General features: G+C 44.0%; 3 protein-coding genes across 10 annotated transcripts in view; 2 read left to right on the top strand and 1 right to left on the bottom strand.

The window, feature by feature from the left end:
* The window catches only part of PNLDC1 (PARN like ribonuclease domain containing exonuclease 1), a 116,009-nt gene extending 108,501 nt beyond the window's left edge, over nt 1–7,508 (top strand). For 2 of the 3 annotated variants that reach the window (XM_085883401.1, XM_085883403.1), the window contains 2 exons: nt 5,074–5,211; nt 7,150–7,508. In XM_085883401.1, the coding sequence (XP_085739527.1) occupies nt 5,074–5,211; nt 7,150–7,210 (199 nt within the window). In that variant the 3' untranslated portion in view covers nt 7,211–7,508. The remainder of the gene's footprint in view (nt 1–5,073; nt 5,212–7,149) is intronic. The other variant, XM_085883402.1, reaches the window with a different exon arrangement.
* A 2,640-nt stretch (nt 7,509–10,148) lies between these two features.
* Nucleotides 10,149–24,569, bottom strand: LOC147027201 (uncharacterized). 3 transcript variants are annotated; one of them, XM_085883411.1, is made up of 3 exons: nt 24,471–24,569; nt 11,127–11,233; nt 10,149–10,737 (listed from the first exon to the last, which is right to left on the bottom strand). In XM_085883411.1, exons 2-3 carry the CDS (start codon nt 11,215–11,217, stop codon nt 10,277–10,279), a joined length of 552 nt encoding a protein of 183 aa, XP_085739537.1. In that variant the 5' UTR covers nt 11,218–11,233; nt 24,471–24,569; the 3' UTR covers nt 10,149–10,276. The 3 variants fall into 3 exon arrangements, with proteins under 3 accessions (XP_085739537.1, XP_085739536.1, XP_085739535.1); XM_085883410.1 differs by having other exon boundaries at nt 24,147–24,518; XM_085883409.1 differs by having other exon boundaries at nt 24,219–24,517.
* The window catches only part of LOC147027200 (uncharacterized), a 101,592-nt gene continuing 100,820 nt past the window's right edge, over nt 24,546–25,317 (top strand). For all 4 annotated transcript variants that reach the window (XR_015058730.1, XR_015058729.1, XR_015058728.1 and 1 more), the window contains exon 1: nt 24,546–24,708. The gene's annotated coding sequence lies outside the window, so the exon portion shown is untranslated. The remainder of the gene's footprint in view (nt 24,709–25,317) is intronic.

Genomic DNA, 25,317 nt, shown 5'->3' with positions numbered 1-25,317 from the left:
TACACACACACACACACGCACACGCACACGCACACGCACACGCACACGCACACGCACACGCACACGCACACACACACACAGAGTTGGAGAGCCAAGAAAGAAAGAGAAAGATGAGGATGAGCACCCTCTAAATACCTGGCATGGTTGGCTGAATAAACGCTGCCCAGAACGCTTAGGGAGGGGTAGTTGGAAAGATACTGGTGTCTACGGTGTGGGAGTGGGGAGGTGTGATGAAGGCGGCATGAGGGATGTGGTGTCATGCCAGAGGAAAATGGGATTTGGAGTCGGTAACGTTCTTCTTTATGCATCCACAGAAGACGGGATAGAGGAGAGTGTATATATATATATATATATATATATATATATATATATATATATATATATATATATATATATATATATATATATATATATATATAGGAATAGATGTGTGACAAGGAAGATTCCTAACCTAGCCGTGTAAAGGTCTGTATGTGTAGCATGTACCTCCGTGGGATGCTCCACCTGAGCGTCCCAATTCGTGATATGGCGCGTTATCTCCTGCCTATTTATTCGCCTCGTCTCAAAGGAAGGCAGTCGCACACGGATTATGTTCTTGAAGGACAAGCTCTTTAAGAAGAAGGAGCACTTTTAACGGCTCCACGCTACCCCCTTTTATAAGCCCCAGACAAAGGGTGGGGCGAGGAGCAGAAAGCGACGTGCTGTGACCCAAATCCTGTTCCTCTATTGGGCCACAGTGGCCCAAACCACGCCCCGCCAGGCTCTGGAATCCAGCTCAGATGCCGACCAGCTTCGGGATGGCTTGGAGCTCCTGACTTAATATGGGGGCACGATCCCCGAGCTGGCACCCCGGTCCTGAATGTACACCGAGTGAAGTCTGTATGTTGGATGGCAGCGGACTTTCTCTGCCACCCACGGGCTCCTTCACGAGCCAAAATGCACACCCGGACCCGAACCAAACTCCTGGATTGCCCTTCCCACGACCCCTCCTCGTTGCTTTCGGTCTTGCCGTTGTCTGACGACTGGGTGAGGGCTGTAACAATTCCGGACGCTCACCCGGGACGTTCCCAGTGAAATGCGGTGGAGCTTTTAGCATCTGTTGCATGGTCGAGCATCGCGCGATGCCAAGGACCATCCGACGCCGTGCGGTGTTCCTCGATATAGTGGCGAATTGTAGTGATGCAGAGGTACGAGGGGGTGCGGGAATGTTTTTCCCATGTGCGGGAGGCGTTTGTGGTCAAAGTGGTGAGATTTGGTGAGTGAGGTGTGGAGTAAGTTGAGGTGCCGGTTGGGAATTGGCATGCAGATTTGAATGAATTAATGGTGTGCAAATTCCCGTGTGCGGGTTGTCTTGTGTGCAGCGGGGATGATCCGAGCCATGGGAGGCATCACGGTGTGCCTATTAAACAATTGTCTATTGAATGGCGTGTGTGCTTGCATGCTTGTGTACTATGGTGAAAAGGAAAGGGTTAGAGTCGAGGTCAGAGTATGAATCGAGGAGATATTTATTAGACCTAACTACGAGTCCCACACAACGAAATTCATCCCATTGACCCACTCGACATGAGGGGAGGACTAACTACACGAATACTCATGAAATAACTTCCTGTGAATCACTATGTTGGGTGCCATTGCCTTAGAGGCATGTGGTTTTGTAGAACTGCAACAATAATTTTAAAACTCTCTTGAACCGCTGCATCAATCGACGTGAAACTTCAAAATGATGATCTCGTAGTGATGGGGAATATGTTTTAAATTTCAACCTGATCGGATGCTTGGTTTAACAGCCAGAATTATTTAATATTTTGAATTTGCGTTCTTTTTTTATTCTTTTTTTTTTGAATAAGGCTCACTTGGCTGTGCCTGGATGGGTTTGAGGGTAGAGGAGTAGCAGTTGAAACCTGAATCCTATCCAGGTTCCTCTTGATGATTTCATCTTTGCTTTTTGCTTCTTTGGGTTCCTTCTGATGACTCCAATGGAGTACCTAATTTATTTGGTCTTCCATTTGATTCGCATTTAAGTTTTTTTTAAATCTCATTCTGAATTCAATTGAATATAGAGGACGTAATGAGTCTGGTGTCTGATCAAAGCGGGATGTCTTGGTACCCGGTCATCACTGCCAGCAGTTATAAAGTGGCAGTTCTAGTTTTAAGAGCGTACATCGAAAACTGTTCAACGGAGGAAATTGAAGCTTTTCCACATGTTATATGACCATTTCATATCGTGCATATTACTTGGATGACGCACGCCTCCTCAGAATTTAGGTAAGGTTAGGTATGGGAGCATGTGCCAGAGCAGCGTGTCGCTGCGTCCACTTTCTGTCAGTACTCCAGGGGCCACTGTCTGGACATCCCCCAGGCAGATGCTTGCCCATCCCCATCTCCCTGAGATGTCGATCGACTTGCTGCAACCACGAGGCTTGCTGTCGTCCCGTTGGCCTTCTCCGCTCACGAGGCTTCCTCACTGAGAGAATCTGGTGAGCAGGATCGGCGTTGGGAAAACGAACCACTTATCCATACAGCCGTAGCTGACGCTCACAGATTATACAGGTAACAAATATTATCTGAGTCTCTCTTAGCAACCGTTCGTTGGAAACAAAGTCTGACCAGCGATCGCCAAAGATCCTCCGAAGAGACCGAGTACCAAAGGAGTTGTCTTTGTTAGAGTCCAAGTCTCACATCTCGAGAGCAAGACTTGAAGCAACAAAGAGCTGAAGACTGACTTTCTTTGTCCTTCATAGATTCCAACAGTATCACACCCCATGATCCAGTGAATCCAGAACTCTCCAGGTCTGACTCAGACATCTGTTGACTTCCAGCTCACAACTTGCGGAGACATGAATATATATCTGCCAAGTTCAATAAATCTCTCCGTGACCTCAAGATCCTCACCACAAACAGGTACCGAGAAGATGGCAGCATCCAAGATGTCATTTAAAGCCTGGATATTTGTTTTGACCCAGGAAACCCAGAGGCTCCGATTCCTCATTCAGTGCATCGAGGGTCCCGACAAGGACATCCATTATTTCTGCAAGGATGACTGCATCATCTGCAAAATCAAGGTCATTTATTTATTTATTCTTCCAAACATTCATGAACATTTTTGTGGAGTTGACTCTGCCTGTCATCCTTCCGAGGTCGGAAAAATGAGTGCCAGCTTGCTGGTATTCTGCGTCGGAGTGGCGACCCGTCCAGGGTTGTGCCCAATAGCCAAGGAGACTACTTGGGCAGCACCAATGCTCTGCACAGAGTATGGTCCAGTGGATGGATAAACGCGGCTTGCTCCAACACTCAAACGACATTTCACACGCCATTCTCTCCACAGGTTATTTACCAGTACAAGAGACAGCGTGGTGCTTGCCCCGCTTCACTATAAACCCCTCCAGCTCATCATCCATTACACTACACACATCCGATTTGCTCCAACTTGTTTATTAAATTTTTTAATTTAAAAAGTACATTTAAGAACGTTTTAATGTAAAATAAATAAATAGGGTTAAAAAAATATACTGTGCTGAACGTGCAGGAAAATGAACAATGCGTTTATTGTACTGTCATGCTACTTGTGGACCTCCCCCAACTGCCGCTGGTGTCTATTGATTGCCCCAAAAAGATTCGTACTTACATATTTTTAGGCTTTATTGTTGTTATCTCACCTGGAACGTAGTTCTGGGGGAGCTTATGGGATGGTGCGTAATCAGTCCGTCCGTCAATCAACTTCTTCCAAACTGGCTAAAATGATATTTGGTATGTTGTAACCCAAGTCTGTTCATGGCATTAAAGACATCGGGGTCTACCGGGAGTCAGTGTCCAGGTTTGACCCCCCCCCCCCAGTCAGGTATTTGCTTTTTTGTCTGAACCTACACACACAATTCTGATGAAATTTGACCACAACTTTCATCACCCATGATGTACCAAAGCTTGTTTACGGCATTAAAAAGATCCATCGGTATTTACTTTCTTCTCCATTACATATTTTGTGGGTCATCTACACCTACTTGTGGTTCCCTGGTTTTCTTATCCATCCACAACCAGCTGAATGCCCAAGGGTATTTGCCCCCTATGTTTTTTTTCCCCATTATTATCGATTGAGGGCATGTTTACTTTGGTATTGGTAGTAACTTCTTTTTTGAGGGTTATTTTATCAAAATCCCCCCCCCCCACTCCCCAAATAGGTATTTACTTTCTTCGAAACTACATGCAATTTTGATGAAACTTGGCCACTACCTTCATCAACCATGATGTACCAAAGATTGTACACGACGTTAAAAATAAAAATTGGGGTCTAAGGGAGTATACCGGGGGTGGGGGGGGTGGAGGTTGCCCCCCAAAATATAGATTTGCTTTCTTCTCAGAAACTACACAAACAATTCCAATGAAACTTGATCACCACCTTCATCACCCGTGATGTACTAAAGCTTGTTCACGCTATTTTAAAAAATCAGGAAGAAGGAGATTTACGGGGAGTGGAGGGAGGTGGTTGCACCCCAAAATTGGTGTTTGCTATAACATTGGTTCATTGGTACATTTTGCTGATTCTGTCCAATGTTGACTTCCTCCTCGGTATCATTATTCTACGAGGTGAGCGCCCAGGGGTATTGGCCCTATTTTTATTACTGTATGTATTTATAGCATCAATTTATTCATTTTTGATTTGAAAAGCACATTTAATAACGTTTTTAATGAAGAAAATAGGGTTTTATTTGTGTTTGCGAACCAATTAATCCCTTATTACATGTATTTAAAGGGGATTTCTTGTTCCAGCTTATGAACATCTAACTTAAGAACACATTGTGTTCGGAAACTGGGGACTGCCTGTAAATGCATTCATACACATTACATGCCCACAAGCTGAAGCTTTGTGTAAGCTGTGCTTTTGATATTTAAAGCGAGGCTTATCACTTACGCCCTTGGCTGTAGATTCAACGCACGATTTTACTTTTTTGGAAAGGACACATCACAGTCTACTCGCTAAGTAGATATTTTCAAAGAAAACCTGAAAATGAAAAAATGGACCATGTCCATTCTATCTATGCATCCTATCTATAGGTTGTTTTCATTGAACTTTGACAGGTTCTTCCTCTCTTTTCCTCGCTCTCTGATTTGTATCAGAATTAAGGAGCTGATGGCGGCAGCAATGCCCAATGAAGGATTGTTTGTGGAGTCGTACTCTGTGTGGCGGCACACACGTCTCTCTACGGCAGTCCTCTGGTGAGCTTTATTGGCTATCCATATTCTGTCATTTGGTTTTTGTCTAGTCATGCAGGAAAAAACATTTTCGAAGGAAAAAGGCACTCGGTAGAGCGCATACCTCCGCCAGACTGAACGATTTACGTTTTGTATCCCACTGATGGGTTGCATCTGCATCCTGACCTGAACCAAAATCGAATTGGCATGTTCTTGTCACACAACCAACCTGTTTACCAAGTTTTGCCAAAACCCATCCACAACATTTTGAAATAACGTGCTGTGTATCATTTTTGATCCTTCCTCTCAATTGTGAAGAATCGTTTTTTAAATTAAAAAAATTTCTCGGATCCGGATCTTCAGCAAAATTGAATCAATTCGTCCTTGTCACATACCTAACCTGTCCACCAAGTTTTGTTCAAATCAGTCCATAATTTTAGAGATATCCTGTTCACAGACAGGTAGACAAACATCACCTCTGTCCACCTTAGTTGGTGGAGGGAAATATCATATATGGCCAAATACTTATTTGAACTTGTCAATCTAGCACTACTGCATACTACATTATGGCACTGCTACCCCCATCCCATTTACATCATTAGTATAGATTAGACTATCAAGCAGAGGAAAAATTATGACCCTCACAACCAACCCAAATTAAACTACAAATTCTGTGCTGCATTTTCAGCAAAATGATATGAAATAATCCAACTTTAAATTGTCATTTGTTTTCACTATTTTGAATGACGAGTGGATCTAGCGTATTGATCGTACACTTGCAGTGTATTGCATGGATGACGATCATGGAACATTGTAAACCCAGTGAGCAGTTTAAATGTGATCATAATATTGAGAGTAATAAACATCTTGGTGGTCCCTGATGATTGCGGAGGTCACGACCAGAAACAATCTCATGACCATCCATGGAAAACCCTTATGTACGAGCAAGAGATCCTGCTTGATAATGGTATGTTAGCATTGGGAGTGTGCATTTCCAATGAGTGTAACCTTCTCAAGCACCATCTTTGTTTGTACTTTCCACCAAACTCAATGCACATTTGTTGGAGCTTTGGACATTTTCAGATGACATCATCAAGCCGTGCATTTTGAGCGTGCCAGCCACATTGGCTGACATCGTGGTTTCCTCAATCCCAGCATTGCAACGGCTTTCATTACTTCCAACAGGCATTGGTTGCTCTGTACTAAATCTGGCAAACAAGGTAATTTGAAGAAAAACACGGTAGTCTAGAGAGAGAGCGAGCAGTTTGGGCACTTGTACGAGACAGGTATTGTGGTGTTGTCTCTGCCATCGATTGTGGGCGGAGGTTGTTTTCATGTCTGTCTGTCTGTCTGTGAGCAGGATATCTCAAAATGATTTGGATGGATTCAGATGGAATTTGGTGGACAGGTTGGGTGTGTGACAATGACAAATTGACTAGATTTTGGTGAAGATCTGGATGTGAAAATTTTTAAGTGTGTCTTCACCATTGATAGGGCCAAAAACTATATGTAGCATGATGTCTCAAGACGTTGTGTACACATTCAGACAAAACTTAGTGCGTGAGTTGGATAGGTAACAAGAACAAGCTGATTTGATTTTGGTTAAGGTCCGGATGTAGATTTGGCCTATCAGTGGGATACAAAACGTAAACTGTGCAGAATGGCAGAGGTATGCGCTCGCTCCACTGAGTGCCATTCTTATTTGATAATTGAACAGTTTTGTTAAATTGACCAATCATTTCACTTTGTTTGAATGAAAGCGAAAGGACAACTGTGTTACATGCTTTCCAGACTCGTACAAGTGCACTTAACCCCAATCACTTATTTCTCTTGCCATAGGACAAAGAACTTCCCTTGTGAATGATCACCTAACTATTGGTTGGAGGAATTGAGTATTGTACATTGATGATCGCTTTTATTCACCCTCCCCCTCTCCTTCTCATCACGATATCCCTCCCCCAGGCTAAGTGGCATTGTATGCACTTCATCACTTTTCTGGCTGATTACATCTCACTTTAAATAGAGATGCAGTGAGACAGGCAGGCACCATCAAATGCACATCCAGGTGCTTGGATGGGATATGGAGCTTGAACTTTGACGACTGACTTCATTTTATCCCAGAATTCCGGCGGTGCTACGTGTTGATGTAACATACCTTTCTGTATTGAATTTACCTCACTTTCACAAATGCAATGCCAAGATGGACGTTTTGTTCTCTGGGATGATATGCATGTGTGAACCTCGTCTCAAAGGTTGCACTTCATCGCCAATGTCCATCTTTGTTGATTCCTTTCCTTATCGAATACAGAACTTTTTATTTATTTTGCAAGTCACAAAAGCTTTCGCCCTTCCTTCCCCCACCTGACATCATAATGCTAGTTTTATGTCCAACTCCCAGCAGGGTGACCTTTGACATCGATTTGGAGTGGTACCTCCAATGAAGCTCACATCTCCATAATGAGCTCACCAATGAGATCTAAAGGAGTTATTCAAAGTATAAATTTTGGGTTTAAAGATGTAGTTCCTCTGCTAGGTGGACTGCCATACTGTAACAACATCATAATGGTTCTTCAACCTTCCTGATTCAAGCTAACGAGGCTTTCTTCTGATGTAATTCCACAATTATAATCCTAAAATTCCATCGGAAGTCTCCGGCAGTCATTAACTCATGGTAGAAACAATAGCTAATTTACACAAGGAAACATTGAAATTATATGAAAGTAAAAACAAAGACATCAAACATGAAGGTGACTTCAAAACAAGGTCTGTTTGCTTTTACATCGCAGGTAGGTAGGTCGGTGGTCTTTCTCTCTTATTTCTGCCTTTCTATCTAATCTGGAATGCACACATTCTTTCAGTCATGCTCTCATGGTTAAACTTCCAAAATCCAGGCTGACTGCACACCTTCGCTCGTGTATTCCTCACTTTTCCCGTCTCTGGAACCACCTTCCAGAGGCTGATTTTGTCTCTTTTCCTTCCATGACTTCAACCACACAGTGCACCACCACCTCATATCATCCCCCATTCTGACCCATGATCTTTATTACTCCCATTAACCTTTCTTAACCAAACCCTCGTAGTTGGGTTTTTTTTCCTCTTCCTTTTTGGTTCATTCATTTCCTTTCTGGTTATGCCCAGTTGTTGTTCTGCTACCCTCTTGTCAGGTCAATATTGCTCTTCTATGGGTCTTGCATTTTTGTAGAGAAAAAAGTTTGATGGACAAGTCAGACAAAGGTATTTGGTCTATAATATCGTTTTTATTTATTTATTTATAAAAATGAGTTCGCAGGATGGCTTTAGAGGTACAGGTAGTAGACAGAAAATGGAACCACCAACACGATGCCATTTAGTAGGGTGTTGGGCCAATATGTGTATCCAAGATGGAATGGAGATGGAGTCAACAAGGGTCTGGAACTGTTCTGCAGTAATGTGGCACCATTCTTCCACAAGGACGTCCTCCAATTCACGTCGGTTTGATGGAGGCAGAAACTTGTTTTTGGCGCCTCTTCAAACAGTCCCACAAATGCTCTATGGGAATGAGATCCAGCAATTGGGAGAGCTATGGAATATGGGGAACTTTGTCCTCGTGATCCTCAAACCACTTGCTGATAACACGTGGACTGGAGAATTGTCCAGAAAGACCCCTCCCAGCAAGGATGCAGATGATCATTCAGGACGGTAATACAACGCGATGATGATTCAACCCTGCCTTCTGATGGAATGAGTGGATGTAGGCCATGGCAGGAAAATGCACCTACACCATCATGGAACTGCCAGAACTGTTTCCTGTTGGAACGAGGCACTTGCGGTTGAGAGCTCCCTGGACTGTTGTTACACGTGCACACATTCATTCATTGAGAACGTGGTGAAGGATGACTCGTCAGACCATGTCGCATTCCTCCACTGCTCGGCAGTCTATTACCTATGCTCCTTACACCAGTGGACCCGCAAACGAGCATTGCTAGGTGTTATGAACAGTTTGTGCAGAGCAACCTGGTTGTGGTATGCCACCCTGTGAAATTTCCGTGTGACTCTTTTTGATGATACAAGATACTCATGACCCACATTGAATTCCGTATACAGTTTCTCCACCATTGCTCTCCTGTTTAATCTCGCAGTCTGGACTAATGTCTGTGCGTCACACTTGTTGAGGATGAGCTTCCGCCCACAGGTGCCCTTCGATGATGACATCTTTCCTTCTTTTTTTTCCCAGGCTGACATTTTTGAGACACTTCCTCGTGACATGTTAGCAATTACTACAGCCTTTGTCACTGACGCGCCTGCCAAACACGCACCAACAATTACACTCCGTTCAAAATTATTGAGTTCTCGTCTTGCGGCCATGCTGGCTCTTAATACCGGCCTCAAGTTGCAGCTCGCTTATGTATACTACACGACTCGAGGATTGATGGGAAGAGATTTTCATATTTCACGCACCAGTCTCTTGCTTGGGGCGGCCCCATACTTTGCATATGTGTTGCATGGCCCATGTTCGCTGGTGTTTCCATTTTTTTTTGTCCACTATCTGTATGTATGCTCCCCTATCAGCTGTTTAGCCTGGGTTTGAATCCTGATCCAGCTGTAAAGTTCTGTCATCCTGGTGTTTCGCATGCAGTATGATCCGTCCTTTGAAAGGAAGTTGAGCAGAAGCCATGTGACATCACAGGTTGTGGATGGATGTTAAAGATACCACAGTGTCTTTCATGACAATTTGTCAGTACACTGAATGTATTCCAAATTCCGACCTTAGCTGTCTCACCACTTTATGCTTGGCAAGGGTGGCGAGTATTCCGATACCTCCAACATGGGTTGATGAAAGTCTTCCTCTGGTTGTGGAATGAAAATGGGCCGATGGTTACACGAAAAGATATTATTTATGAAAACTACAAAAGCCGTTCTAATATTAAGAACACCAACTTTAAAACAACTTGGACCTGGACGAAAAAATTACAAAAACACGATTTGACACAAACGATAGGATATCTTTATATTGTAAACATCTTTCATTGAGAAAGAAAATTTGTTTTTTTCAAAACATGCATGAAAAGCCAGTTTTCAAAAAAGGAAGAAAATAATTGACAATCGTAGTTTAACAATTTAAGGTCATACAAAGGTCAGCAAAGTTTTCCTCATCACGGATGAGATCGACTACATCTCCGGGGGTCATGTGGAATATGCAGGCAATCTCACACAAGACATGCCACGAGTCGTCCTCACCATCACTCCCACCTTTCAACGATGCATCGTCGCTGGCCAAAACACACTCCGCCGTCTGGGAAACCAACGGCATGATCTTTTTCTCATTGGCCGTGTGAGTCTCTTCCTCCTGGAGCAGAAAGGTGTCAAATTGATATCCACAAATCTCTGTGAGTGATTCAATGAGCAGAGGGTCCTTGTCTCCACTCGTGTACCACTGACTAAGCTTTGCCTCCGCAAGTGTTTGGCCTTCTGCATCACCATTCTCTCTCGCTGTCCATGAACACTGGGCCTCTTGCTCGTCGTCTTCTGATTCGTCAGCAGTGATACAAATGTCACATTCATTGTCGCTGTCTACAAGAGACGAGGGCACAAAGCAGGCAGGACAATCAATTTGAGGAACCCCCCTCCCTCCCCCCCACCCCAAATGACTTCATTTTATCTCCCCTCGTTTGCCCCACTCAAATCCTTCCTTGTTTTCCAGTTGTTCATCCTTGGAGTTTGCTTCTCTGTGCATGCGTGTTTTGCAGGTGATGTTCTCTTACTATCGGTCTTTATGCATAGGAATACGGCTAAATGAGTTTCAACATGCATATTCCACCTTCTCTAGTCTAGCTCCTCCTCCACAGCAAGTTTAAATGTTGATTTAATAAAAATTAAAATCGATAAATGCCTTTTAAACAACCTGTCATTTCAAGGAAGGAAGTTTGTTCACAACAGGGTTTGTGTTGAGCATGCCTCACCATTCATAATCAATGATTCTGTCTCGTAGAGAATGGTGTAGCTGCCACTTATGAGACGCAGACTCAAGAAGCCTGCACCGATGGCATCCATGCAATGTCCCACGGTCCTTAAAACATAAAATAAAGGCAGTGTTATCCACAAAACAAACGTTTCTGACGTGAAACACCACGTGTTCGATAAAGGTAAGATTTCAACCGTGATCCACACACCCATTAAAGTGTACTTATCTCATTTCCCACCAGTTTGTGTTGGAGGTGCACAATACATCCACCTGCCTGAAATGGTACCTGGGGGACTACACTGATTGTATCATAGAGGAACTCATTATTCATGTCATTCCTGGCACAATCATCTCATGACTGGATTATTAAAATAATCATTACACCGAAAACATTCCTCCTTTAACGAACTCACAGAGTCTGGAATTGGCTTCTTCAGCTCGTCCTTTGTTGTCCCAAAGTGTGTGGTGTTCTCACATCTGTGGGCTCCATTCTAACCTAACAGATATCTCCCTCTCAATCATTACACTCATCATCATCATCATAAACATGCTTCTTCCTTCCACTCAGCACACCTCCCCTTCAAATCTTGTACCGCCACCCCCAACCAGCTCCCTTCTTCACCATACAACTACCAAGTCTCATCCTTCCACTCTCCCATTGCCCTCCTGCACCTTGGCGATGCCTGCTCTCATCGTCACCCCTTCCTCTCAAAGTAACCTTCACACTCTTCCCCTTCCAAGCTTCCCTCTCACCTTTCTTAAAAACTCCCTCCTCACCCCTCTCCCTCAACTCTCCACCCTCACATCCACAAAGCTGCCTCCTTCCCCCACCTCTTGTCCATCTCATCGCTCCACCTCCTCCTATCTTAACTGCCCCCTGCTCCCTCTCATTACTCTCCACTGTACCTCAACCCATCACCACCGAGCCTTTTCTCCTCATCCAGCCCTCTCCCCAAGCTCTTTTGCAATCCCCCACACTTTCAACAACTCTCCTTTCCTCCCTCGTCCTACCTCCGCCCTCCCCTGCACCGAAAACCTCCTCCCTTCCCTCTTCTTTACCAGTGTGGACCTCAAACATCTGGGGCCTTCACTCAAACCTTTCAGATCTTTCCATACAGGTTGCCACTGAAAAACTAGACATAATCTGCTGAACAGAAACTTTCCTCCTTCAAGACATCTCTGATTCCATAGTATCTCTTCCTAGTTACTCCTCTGGTATGACAGACCTGAGCCTCGTCCTGGTGAAGGAGTTGCTCTCTTCATCTGACTCTATTCCTCACTCTCCATGCACTGCCCTCACTCCCCCAGCTCTTCCCCCTTCCACATCCCTCCTTGCCACCCACTCTCCTCCCTTCCCAAATCCCCCTACCCCTTCCTCTCCCCCACCCCTCCTCTCTCTCCCCCACCCCTCCTCTCTCTCCCCCACCCCTCCTCTCTCTCCCCCACCCCTCCTCTCTCTCCCCCACCCCTCCTCTCTCTCCCCCACCCCTCCTCTCTCTCCCCCACCCCTCCTCTCTCTCCCCCACCCTCCTCTCTCTCCCTCCTCTTTTCCTACCTTGCTTCCTCTCTCCCTCCCTTGCCTCCTCTCTCCCTCCCTTTCCTCCTCTCCCCCTCCCTTTCCCCTCTCCCTCTCCTCCCCTCCTCTCTCTCCCCCACCCCTCCTCTCTTTTCCTCCCCTGCCTCCTTTCTCCCTCCCTCCCTCCTCTTTTCCTCCCTTCCCTCCTCTCTCCCTCCCCTCCTCTTTTCCTCCCTCCTCCTCTCCCTCCCCTCCCTCCCCTCCTCTCCCTCCCCTCCCTCCCCTCCTCTCCCTCCCCTCCTCCTCTCCCCCTCCCCCTTCTCTCACCCTCCTCTCTCCCTTCTCCACCTCTCTCCCTTCTCCACCTCTCTCCCTTCTCCACCTCTCTCCCTTCTCCACCTCTCTCCCTTCCCCTCCTCTCTCCCACCCCTTCTTCTATTCCTCCCTTTCCTCCTCTCTTCCTACCTCCTCTTTTCCTGCCTTTCCTCCTCTTTTCCTCCCTTTCCTCCTCTCTTCCTCCCTTGCCACCTCTCTCCCTCCCCTCTTTCCTCCCTCCCCTCCTCCTTTTCCTCCTCTCTCCTTCACCTCTTTCTCTCTCTCCCTCCCCTCACCTCGTCCGCCTCCCACCCCTCACCTCTCCCTCCCATCCCTCACCTCCTCTCTCCCTCACCTCCTCTTACTCCCACCCCTCACTACCTCTTCTCCCACCCCTCCTCTCCCTCACCTCTCTCTCTGTCCCCTCTCCCACTCCTCACTCTCTGTCCCCTCTCCCACTCCTCACTCTCTGTCCCCTCTCCCACCCCTCACCTCTCTCTGTCGCTTCACCTCTATCTCTGTTCGCTCTCTCACCTCTCTCTGTCTCCTCTCCCATCTCACATCCTCTCTCTGTCTCCCTCCCACCCCTCACCTCTCTCTCTGTCCCCTCTCCCACTCCTCACCTCCTCCCACTCCTCACCTCGTCTGTCTCTCCCTCCCACCCCTCTCTCTCCCACCCCTCACTCTTCTCCCACCCCTCACTCTTCTCCCACCCCTCACCCTCACTCTGTTTACTCTCCCACCCCTCACTCTCTGTTCCCTCTCCCACTCCTCACTCTGTCCCCTCTCGCAACCTCACCTCTCTCTCTCTGTCCCCTCTCCCACCCCTCACATCATCTCTCTCCCCTCACATCCTCTCTGTCTCTCACCCCTCACATCTTCTCTGTCTCCTCTCCCACCCCTCACATCTTCTCTCCCTCACACCCTGTCTCCCTGCCCACCCTTCATCTCTTTTCCCCACCCTTCATATTCCCGTCAGTACAAGTAACGGGTTGTATTTGCCTTCTTCGATTTGTTATTTTTTGTCGTAGTCAGACCCCCGAGGCTCTATAAACGCCACACACCTGAACTCATGGTTCCAACCAAAAACGGAAAATATGATAAAATTTAAGTGAAGAATAGAAAGTAATAATAACTTTATACTGTCCACCCTATTTCCGTTTTGAATTAGACAAATTTAAAGAATCCAGGGTACATCTGGCTCAGTTAACAAAGTGTATCCGGTCCTCTTATTCAGAGGATACATTGAAGGATGTATGTAACCGGTAATGTTAAACCGATTGGGGCTTTTAAACCAGGTTTGTTAAATAACGAGTGGATCATATCCAGTGTGGATGTAAGATCGCTGGTTAATTTACTAATCTCCGACGCATGAGTGCTCCACTTTGTGTTCATCGTTGGATGATTCACATGAATCAACAGGGGAATCCTGCGACTGTCTGGAGACCACCCTTCTACGTTCATGGGTCGATTGGTTGAATATTTTGTTGATTGTCTTGAAAGTAAACTCCTCCCAACGCAGGTGTTTGAAGGTTACAGCGGACATGATCTGGATTTTTTTTCGGATCTGCTCCCTGCTTGAGCTCTACAATTTACTACTTTAGTGATGAAGCTAATGAATCCCTCTTTAGTAGAGTTCGTGACCACGTCGGTGGTTTCTCTCTCGGTCTGGACTCCCACCGATTTGGTGAGGACGTTTACCGGCCACTCGGTTTTGGACGTGCTCTCAACCGCTTTTACTGGAGACATAGTTTTCCCCCTTTTGGGGACCATGCGGACAGCCTCAACATTCGACAGTTTCTCCCACGTCTTCACCTGTTGCATCCGGGCAGCTCTCCAGAATTCAGGACATTCTCTGAAGGCTGCACTGTGGTCACCACCACAATTGGCACAAGACATTTATTGATGAGTGCAGCTTCCGTAGTCATGCTCTCCATTACCTCTGCTGCAGTGTTGTTTGCCTCTGCAGATTGGAGCAGTATGAGCAAACTTTTAGCATTTGTAACATCTTAAGGAGGCTGGATGTGTTCCCGTACAGTGAAGGCTTGACAACCCAAGAACACTTTCGGGGGAAGGACTGCAGTGTCAAAGACAAAACCACCGAAGTGTTATTGACTCTGACCCCCATTCCTGACCGTGGTGAGATGGCGGGCGACAACTCCAACCTCCGCTAAATGACTCGTGATATCATCAATTTCAATGGAGGGATCAATCCCGTAAATGACTCCTCGACTCTCCCTCAGACTCCGAGGAATATGACACAAAACACGGACCCCGCCAAAATACTGGGCTTTCATAACCTTCTCCCATTGGTCAACCGATTTCACTTCATGAAGGGGTCTCCAGATCTGAGCTTTGTGGCACTAGACACATCTCTGAATTCTTTGTTATTCAAGGTAGCCATTTTTATTGGGTTGTCAGGGCTTAGGGGTGTAACGCCGTCAAAAACTGAAACTATAACCATAAGTTTGTGATCGTACTCTTCAGGGGTAGAGGGACCCTTAACCACTTTTGGGGGTTTCGACCCCTTGGAACTCTCCCACCGTGGTCTGCCCCTCTTCCTAGTTCAATTAACCCTCCATGATGAACCCCGGTCGTCATCATCATGAGAAATGTTGATCATCCTTGATCACCTCCTCTGGACACCCCAGAAGATTAAGATGGTCAATTGAGTAAACACTCGATTGCAATATCGGCTTAATAGGGTACAGAATATCGGAAAAAGCCGATGCACCCTCACACTCAAAATCGTTCTGTAATAGCGTCTGACCGAACTCCCTTGGGCAGGGCCCACGCCTCTCCCGATCCACCACCGAACTCCCTCGGGCAGGGCCCACACCTCTCCCGATCCACCACCGAACTCCCTCGGGCGGGGTCCACGCCTCTCGATCCACAACCGAACTCCTCCGGGCGGGGTCCACGCCTCTCTCGATCCACAACCAAACTCCTCCGGACGGGGTCCACGCCTCTCTCGATCCAAGACCGAGCTCCCCCCGGGCGGGGTCCACGCCCCTCTCGATCCACAACCGAACTCCCCCGGGCAGGGTCCACGCCTCACTCGATCCACGACCGAATCCTCAAGGTGGGGCCCAAGCCTTTCGATCCACGACCAAACTCCCTTGGGTGGGGCCCACGCCTCTCTCGATCCATGACCGAGCTCCCTCGGACAGGGTCCACGCCTCTCGATCCACGACCGAGCTCCCCCAGGCGGGGTCCATGCCTCTCAATCCACGACCTAACTCCCTCGGGCAGGGTCCACGCCTCTCTCGATCCACGACCAAGCTCCCCCGGGTGGGGTGCACGCCTCTCTTAATCCTCAACCGAACTCTCCCCAAACCAAATATCAACGTTGTATTTGCTTGTTACAAGTAATAATTAAAAACAAGTGGTGCCAGGCACAACAGATCCTGCCCATTTAAGGCATAAAGTTATTTTGGGGATCAAATTTAAATTTGATACATCCTTAACCTGAATGTTTATAATAAGGAATAGAATAAGGAATATTTTTTAGTCTTAGTTTGAAGTCAATGAAACCATTTTTGACGAAGTTATGACCGTTAAATGATTTTGACCTTTCAAGGCCACGTAAGTTCAAAGGTCATGCTGTCAAATGAAAGCCAATAAAAGGACTTGATATCATATGTCTTCCATAGTAAACACACATATTCCTAACCTTTTTATCCCACCCCCTCCCAGAGGGAGGGAGCGGGATATTGTAATCGTCCGGTTTGTTTGTCTGTCTGTCTGTTAGCAACTTTACGGCAAAACGGCTTTAGCAAACACTATCAAATTTAATCCACAGGTGGGCAATGAACCTTGGACGACGCCATTAACTTTTGGGTCCAATTGGATCAAAGGTCAAGGTCACGAAAAGATCAAAATCGTTTTTCGCTCATAACTTCGTCAAAAATGATCTGATTTACTTCAAACTAAGCTTATGGTGAACCTTATTCTATTTGTCACTTATCCTACCCATTCCTATAGTGAAAATGCATATTTGTGAAGATCGGTCGGGTCCGAAGTTTTGGGGGTCATGGCCATCGATCAAAATTACAAATTTTCCATTAAAACTAAAACATGGTTACGAAAATACAACTTTACGGGAAAACGGCTGGCTCAAACACTGTCAAATTATATCCACAGGTGGGTAATGAACCTCGGACGACCCCATTAACTTTTGGGTCCAATTAGGTCAAAGGTCAAGGTCAGGTCACGAAAAGGTCAAAATCTTTTTCACTTAACTCCGTCAAAAATTGTTTAATTGACTTGAAACTAAGACTAAAATATTCCTTATTCTATTCCTTATAATCAACATTCAGGTGAAGGATGTATCAAATTTAAATTTGATCCCCAAAATAACTTTATGCCTTAAATGGGCGGGATTTGTTGTGCCTGGCACCACTTGTTTGATTTATAAAGGAAAATATGTGAGTTTGACCGATGACCATGACCCCCAAAACTTCGGACCCTTCCGATCTTCACAAATATGCATTTTTCACTATAGGAATGGGTAGGATTATAAGTGACAAATAGAATAAGGTTCACTATAAGCTTAGTTTGAAGTAGATCAGATCATTTTTGACGAAGTTATGAGCGAAAAACGATTTTGATCTTTTCGTGACCTTGACCTTTGATCCAATTGGACCCAAAAGTTAATGGGGTCATCCAAGGTTCATTGCCCACCTTTGGATTAAATTTGATAGTGTTTGCTAAAGCCGTTTTGCTGTAAAGTTGCTAACAGACAGACAAACAAACAAACAAACCGAACGATTACAATATCCCGCTCCCTCCCTCCGGGGGGCGGGATAACAAGGAGCCAGGTTCAAGAAAGGAAGCGGGTGGGGACGATCAACTGGTATTTTTTATTTGGCCTAATAAATATATGAATCAGGTATTTATTGGTGTGGGCCTAACAAACTAACAACATTCACACTACCAAATCAGGTGTACATCATTTGTGGGTTTTGTTGAGTTTAGAATCGTCACCATCACTTTATGTATATCATGATAAATAAATATAAAAGTGTGAAATATATAACTTGCTCGATTCGGTTTGCGCCGGATCTAACACGTCCGAGACCAGGATGTGGTCACTTACCAGATTTATTGTCGAGTGTTCGCCAAATGGCTTTAAACACTCTATTTGACACCGTTGAAGAATAGACTGGGCATAATCTGGGAAAATGTACATATTTAAAGTTGCGGAGGCATTTCATATTTACGGCTGGCAAACAACTTTTTTAGGTGTATTTATAGGTTCTAAATCAATCTCGAGGATTTGCCCGGCTGTATTTTCAATGATTAACCAATAAACTTGACAAATCCAAGATGGCCGCCATCGCTTATAGAAAATACCTAAATTATTGCATCTCTGGAACTACTTGACCAATATCAATGATGTTGATGTCTATGTTAGGGTTTTCACACATGCTTGATCATTTGGAATACGTTTTAAGTTGATTGTAAGTCAAGGTCATGCATTGGGACAAAGGTCAAGGTCATATTTTGACCTCTTGGTGCAGAAATAAGCATATCTCAGGAGGTCGACTAGGTCAATTTTCAGAAAATGTTAATGGTGGAGGCATATTCATGTTTACAGCTGACAACTTCTTTTAGATGTATTTATATGTTCAAAATTGAACTCGGAGGTTTGCCCAGCTGCATTTTCAATGGTTTACCCATAAACTTGATAAATCAAAAATGGCCGTCACCAATACATGAAAAATTCATTTTTTTCATATCTTTGGTGCCAAACATGGTAAGAACATATATAAAACATCTGTTTTTTGTTTTTTTAGGTACAAGGAATCCATTGAGACCATTATTTAGACCCCAATATGTTAAGAAATCAAGATGGCCACCACCTTCGGGCAAATTTTATCACTGACTGACTTTAAATGAGTGACTTAACTTTATCATAATATCATGGTTCAGATGTGGGATATACTGACTGTAAATGAATACAGCTATAGTTATATTTTGTCATTGATCAATGTAGAAGAGGGGTGCAGTTACCAAATGAGTTTCATAATGAATGGGAAATCATAACTGAATTTTTGCACATCAATAAAGCAGAAACAGCTGGCAAGACTTTGTTAATTTATAAACTGCTTAAATCAAATATCAACACATGCATTATATATATCTTATCGGTTCACGAGTCAGTAAGTGACCACTATATTCGTTATGGGTGTGTGTCTGTCTGTCTGTCTGTCTGTCTGTCCCGAGCATAGCTCCGTGCGTTTTGATCCGATCCTGATAAAATTTGGGTGGGATGCTTGTATCATGATCTAGTTGTGTTTTCCTGAGAATGGGCGTGCTGCGCCCATTATGGACGGAGCCACGCCCAAAAAACGTGTTTTTAGGGGGTAGCCGATTTCATGTTACATCTTCTCCGAGGGGGTTTATCAAATCTGGCAGGGGTTTCGGTATTTGGTTAGCCCAATGGCACCTGCATCGCCCCACGGAGCTCGATTTTTCATTTTCATCCCAAGGTCAAGGTCACGAACTTAGAAAATTGCGAATTTTGACATAAAAATCATATGACCGCCCAAACTTTGAGAGCTCGGATAATAATATTTTTATGCATAATCTTGAGGTCATTCCCCACCAAAAGTCTTGAAACCATTTTGCTCTATCTCGAACACCTTGCCCGTGGCGCCCCCTTCAAGTTTGTTTTTACGCCAATTTCATCACAGTATGGATAATCCGAGGAGTGCGAAATGCCATATAGCCTATATGACGTTGTATTGTTCCTGGAATGTTCCAGAGGAAGTTTTGCACCAAAGGTCATAATCCTTGACCTTTGACCTTTAAAGCTCACAAAGGTCAAATTTTCAAAGTTGTGGGAATCGAACCGGGTTTTCGACCTTCTTCGCCGAACTAACTCCAATAAGCTATAGCACGTATCCTGTTTCCTTATTTTAATGTCCACAGCATTGTTTTGTGACCTTTCAAGGTTATGCAAAGGTCAAAATTTGAAAGTTGTTAAACGAAACCGGGTTTTCGACATTTTGCAGCTGTCACTGTCACTCCTACTACATCATGTTGATCATTTTTATAACTTGGTCAAAAATTACCACATTGTCTCATCCTTGACTTCTGAAACTATCTGCATCGTCAAATACCGCTCGTGAACCATTGTCGTCTTCAGACTTGTTGTGTCTTGCAAACATGACATGAGACAGTGAAAATAACGATCATGACAACTCCCTTTTCTTTTACAAAATAAATATAAGGGTATGTTCTTTTGAATATATGAGTCCCCTGGGACCACCAGGTGGCGCCATGAATAGATACACAGCGGTCGGTGCTGCTGCTAGGCGAGTAGATGTTTAGCACCATCATCATGGTTGGCGTCTCGCAATATAATATATTAGCGCGATTAAAAATCCCGTTTTTTCCTCGCATCTTCATGTCTGTCAAAAAACCAGTGTCAAGGCGCACAACTTCAGCTCATAACCTATCCATTGAGGTGTTTTTCGCCCCCCCCCCCCCTGCTCTCCCGTTTTCACGCCACTGTACACAAAATTCATCAATCAATTCTATACAGAGTCCGGGGGACTCAACTAGATAAGATCAACATTCTAAATCATACTTTATGATCTACCGAGAACGATCATGTGCCTGTATAATGGCATTCTTAAAATTTCAGTGCCTTTAGAAACTCAATGTTCAATTGTCCTTGTCATATTTTAGAAGAGACGTTTGATCCGATATGCGAATATAAAGTTGAAAATTTAAGTTAAACACAGACTAGACAGGTGAAAAGACTTAACTGATAACATTAATTAAAACTGCAAATGTTCTGGTTTACTTATATAATTATTACTTGATCAGATGCCTAATAAGAGTGTGGTCAGAGGTTACCAGCACTTGACCAACCGGTGGAGCATGGTCCTCAGCACCAGCTCTTATGATCAAATTATATGCTTTTCCAGATGGGTGGCATTGATTCCGGTTGGGTTGTAACGGATTTTGGTTTGGCTATCAAACATTACAGAAATATAAGTATCTAACATCACAAAATATAAACTTTTATATGTCCACAATTATATTGTAATGTTACATTACTACGTGTGTGTGGAGGACTTAGTTTATGTACCATCAGGTAGAATGTTCCGACATTCGTCGGCATGCTTGTGGCATTTGCAAGCTTCAATGCATGGTAAGCACATTTTCCTGCAACTACAGAGCTTACTCAGGCATCCCTTGGTGCAGCCACATGACATGATCTCTGAGCATGCTTTTGGGATAGGTGGTAGAGAAAGAAGTCTTGGTACTAACTGACCATCCTTGTGATCCCAACCCATATCTGTTACCGTGGGAAGAACTGGAGACGGCATGTGGGCTTGATTCCAGACACTGGCTTGGTAATGGCTTCGCATGATGTGAAATTGTGCCGCATCAGATGTTGGGGGTAGAGCTTCTTGCATTTGTCCTATGCAGAACAGTTTAACTCGTGCCTTGTCACGTGTCTGCCTCGGGTACTCCATATAGCTGACAGATGAACTTCTCTGCTGATTTTGAGATTTCTTCAGTTAATATAAGTGGCCCTTTCCCAGATGGCTCAAGTTGCTATGGTGATGCTGGAAGACATGCCAAGCTGTCTTCTTGCTGTGACCACTGAGTTGGGAAACACTGTCACATCCAGTGATTGCATAGAAAGCTAGCATTGATGCTACTTGGTCGATAGGTACTTGACGATGAATATTATGTACTGGGACATATTTCGGATGTTTTGATGTGCCAGCTTTCATCAGCAGAGTCGTACATCCCATTTTGTCATAGTGAGCGAGCAGCAACACAAGGACATCTGTGTCACGTACTGATACAACCATTGACTCCATATGAGCATGGATACAGTGCAAAATTAAGCGTGTATCGGCTTCCTCATGGTTGGCCTCAAGCATAGACAAGTCTAGTGTTGGGTCTGATGACTTGACAATTGTAGCTTCAGTGAATCCACCAGCAACAACCTGACACATTGAGGTCTAAATAATGGTCTCAATGGATTCATTGTGCCTAAAAAAATAGAAAACATGTTTTATTTATGTTCTTACCATGTTTGGCACCATGTTTGGCACTAAGCTCTGACACATGAGTGCTCCACTTCGTGTTCATCGTTGGATGATTCACATGAATCAACACATTTTGTCAATATGACAAAAATGAATTTTTCATGTTATGGTGGTGGCCATTTTGGAGTTATCAAGTTTAGACCAAACAAAAAAAGGAGTTTGTTTCCGGTTTCCTTCCAAGCTATTGCTTTTATATGCGACCCTATGATTTCTGTTGACAATTTGGACTCGGGCGCCGCCATTTTGAATCCTGCATGTTACATCAGTGAGAGTTTCAAAATGGCGGCGCACGAGGACTGCTTTGTGGATCGGTCTTTTCATGGTTGGTTTCACCTATTGTGGTGGTGAGGATGGTGGCCGTGGTGATGGTGGTGATTAGGTGGTGGCAGTGGTGTGGTAGTGGTGGTGCAATAGACATGCAAAAATGCACTAGACTTGCTGTTAAATTTTTAATATATATATATATATATATATATATATATATATATATATATATATATATATATATATATATATATATATATATATATATATATATATATATATATATATATATATATATATATATATATATATATATATATATATATATATATATATATATATATATATATATATATATATATATATATATATATATATATATATATATATATATATATAGCCTGGTGTTGGCGCAGTGGTAAGGGCAGTGGCTTGGGACCCAAGAGGTCCTGAGTTCAAGCCCCGTTGGGACACTGAATTAATATATGTATGTATATGTATATATATATATATATATATATATATATATATATAATGTGTATATATATAATGTGTATATATATAATGTGTATGTATATAATGTGTATATATATATATATATATATATATGTATCTATATATATATATATATATATAAATATATATAAACCAAGTCGAAAACACCAGGGGGTTGACTCAGCCTGCCATCCTTCCGAGGTCGGCGAAATGAGCACCAGTTGTACTGGGCCCGGTGTATGCCCCGGTTAGAATAGGTGTACCATATCCCTGTGTGTCGTAAGAGGCGACCAGGGTTGCGTCAGGAAGGGCATCCGGCGTAAAAACCTATGCCAAATCATTATGCGGACAACAAAACGATAGAGCAAAATGGAGACAGTTGGTCCGCTGTGGCGACCCCTAGCGGGAGCAAGCCGAAAGAGGAAGAAGAAGATATATATATATTAATAAACAATGCATATTTTCAGCATGCATGCACTGTTAAATATGTAGAGAAATTTAAGACAGAATAAAGTGCATTTTAGCAAGTCGAGTGCAGCACCACCACCACCCCCCCCATCACCACCACACCACCACACCACCACCACACCACTACCACAACCATTACCACACCACGACCACTACCACCACGGAAAATAAACATTTTAAATCGAGTTATATGAATGTGTTCATGGCAAAAAAAAGTCACAAAAAAAAAAATTCCCGACCCAATTTTTTTGGCCATGCAATAGGAAGCAAATGTTTTTTTTTGGCCTTATGGGTTAACCGTTGAAAATACAGCAGGGCAAACCTCCTAGATCAATTTTGAAATTATAAATACATCTCAAAAAAAATGTTTGCCACCTGTAAACATGAATATGCCTCCACCATTAACATGTTTCTGAACATTGACCTAGTCTACCTCGTGAGATATGCCTATTTCTGCACCAAGAGGTCAAATTATGACCTTGACCTTTGTCCCAATGCATGACCTTGACCTACAATCAACTTAAAACGTATTCCAAATGATCAAGCATGTGTTAAAACCCTAATATCGACATCAACATCATTGATATTTATCAAGTAGTTCCAGAGATGCAATAATTTAGGCATTTTCTATAAGCGATGGCGGCCATCTTGGATTTGTCAAGTTTATGGGTTAATCGTTGAATATACAGCCGGGCAAACCCCCTAGTTTGATATAGAACCTATAAATACACCTAAAAAAGATGTTTGCCAGCCGTAGACATGAAATGCCTCCACCATTAACATTTTCTGAAAATTGACCGAGTCGAGAATGGTGAATGAAGAATATTTACCTCAGTCTTTACACCTATTATCACGTTACTGGTAAATGAGAAATATTTACCTCAGCAAATCGACGCTGTAACCGCCTTTCCATTCAGAAACCGGATATCAACCGTTCGCTCAGCAAACGTACCTGGTGCTGGTGCTCTCACGAAAAGGCGGGACCAAGACGGGGGGGGGGAGAGGAGCTTGGAGTGGGGACGAGAGGTTTTGTACGAGGTCTGACGTGAAGGACGCTCTCGTGGTTGTTTTTCTTGTTTACTTATTTGGAGTGTTTATAACCGTTAACGTTTATTATACACTCGGACTACAACTGTCCTTTCCAAACTCGTGACCCCGACGTGATTTCTTCTGCGACGATTACAAACTACCTGCCGTGACCGACCTAATTTAGCTTTTGTCCGTCACCGTCATCGAGCTGCCGCCATTTTGGGCCCAGGATCCAGAGTTGGCATCTACAATATGTGTGTGCTCTCAATAATTAATGAAACCACAGCCAATGAGAAGCGCTGTGATTGTCATGTGACCGTATACCTGCTTATATATACTACTGCGCATGTGCAAGAAACTTCTTCTTCTTACGTTGACACCTGCTTGGCTGCGTGTGTTTGTTCCTCCGTGAGGTAATGCCGTGGTTTTAAGGCGAGCACTGGGTAATCCGGCCGTAAACAGACGTAATCCGGCAACCGCCGAGTGATAAACACGACGTCCTCAAAATTACCTCACCGTGCGCGCGTCGCCACTGACACGATTTACTGCAATGGCCGATGCGGCTCTGGAAGCTGCCATGGCGACGTCGGCTTGTCGACTCTCTGTAATTATAGTTGACCGACCACATTGTAATAGTCCAGAGCTTGGTTTAGAGACCTGTATACATCTGCTACTGAAGAGAATTTGAATGTTGATTCGAGTAATAGACGCATATCGCTTTAAAACTTCACCGGGTGGAATTTTTAATAACCGGAGAACGGCCATGCTTCAAACTGGTTGCCACATGACTGTCGACCACCTATAAATGTACACAAGTTTTGATGTAAATATTGTAAAAGAATGGTTTTAAGGTATGCTGAATACTATGGCGTTGTTGAAAATGATTCTTGACAATGCCTAGTTACTGAAATCCAAGATGGCCGCCCATAGCAACCGGGTGTCTTTCCCCGTTAAATCAAGCTTTCCTCATTGATTGAAGGTTTCAAGGTTGTCTGAGGTCTTTGTCACCAGAAATCCAAGAT

This window comes from Eptatretus burgeri, chromosome 5 (genome assembly GCF_056783735.1).
Source record: "Eptatretus burgeri isolate ZD-2024b chromosome 5, Ebu_testis_v1, whole genome shotgun sequence".
Classification (NCBI taxonomy): domain Eukaryota; kingdom Metazoa; phylum Chordata; class Myxini; order Myxiniformes; family Myxinidae; genus Eptatretus; species Eptatretus burgeri.
This window is presented reverse-complemented; position numbering and strand designations above follow the sequence as displayed.

Coding starts and splice junctions, on each gene's coding strand:
- LOC147027201 (XM_085883411.1), bottom strand. CDS start 11,217: ATGGATGCCATCGGTGCAGGCTTCTTGAGTCTGCGTCTCATAAGTGGC. Junction 10,738..11,126: donor AGAATCATTGATTATGAATG/GTGAGGCATGCT, acceptor CGTCTCTTGTAG/ACAGCGACAATGAATGTGAC.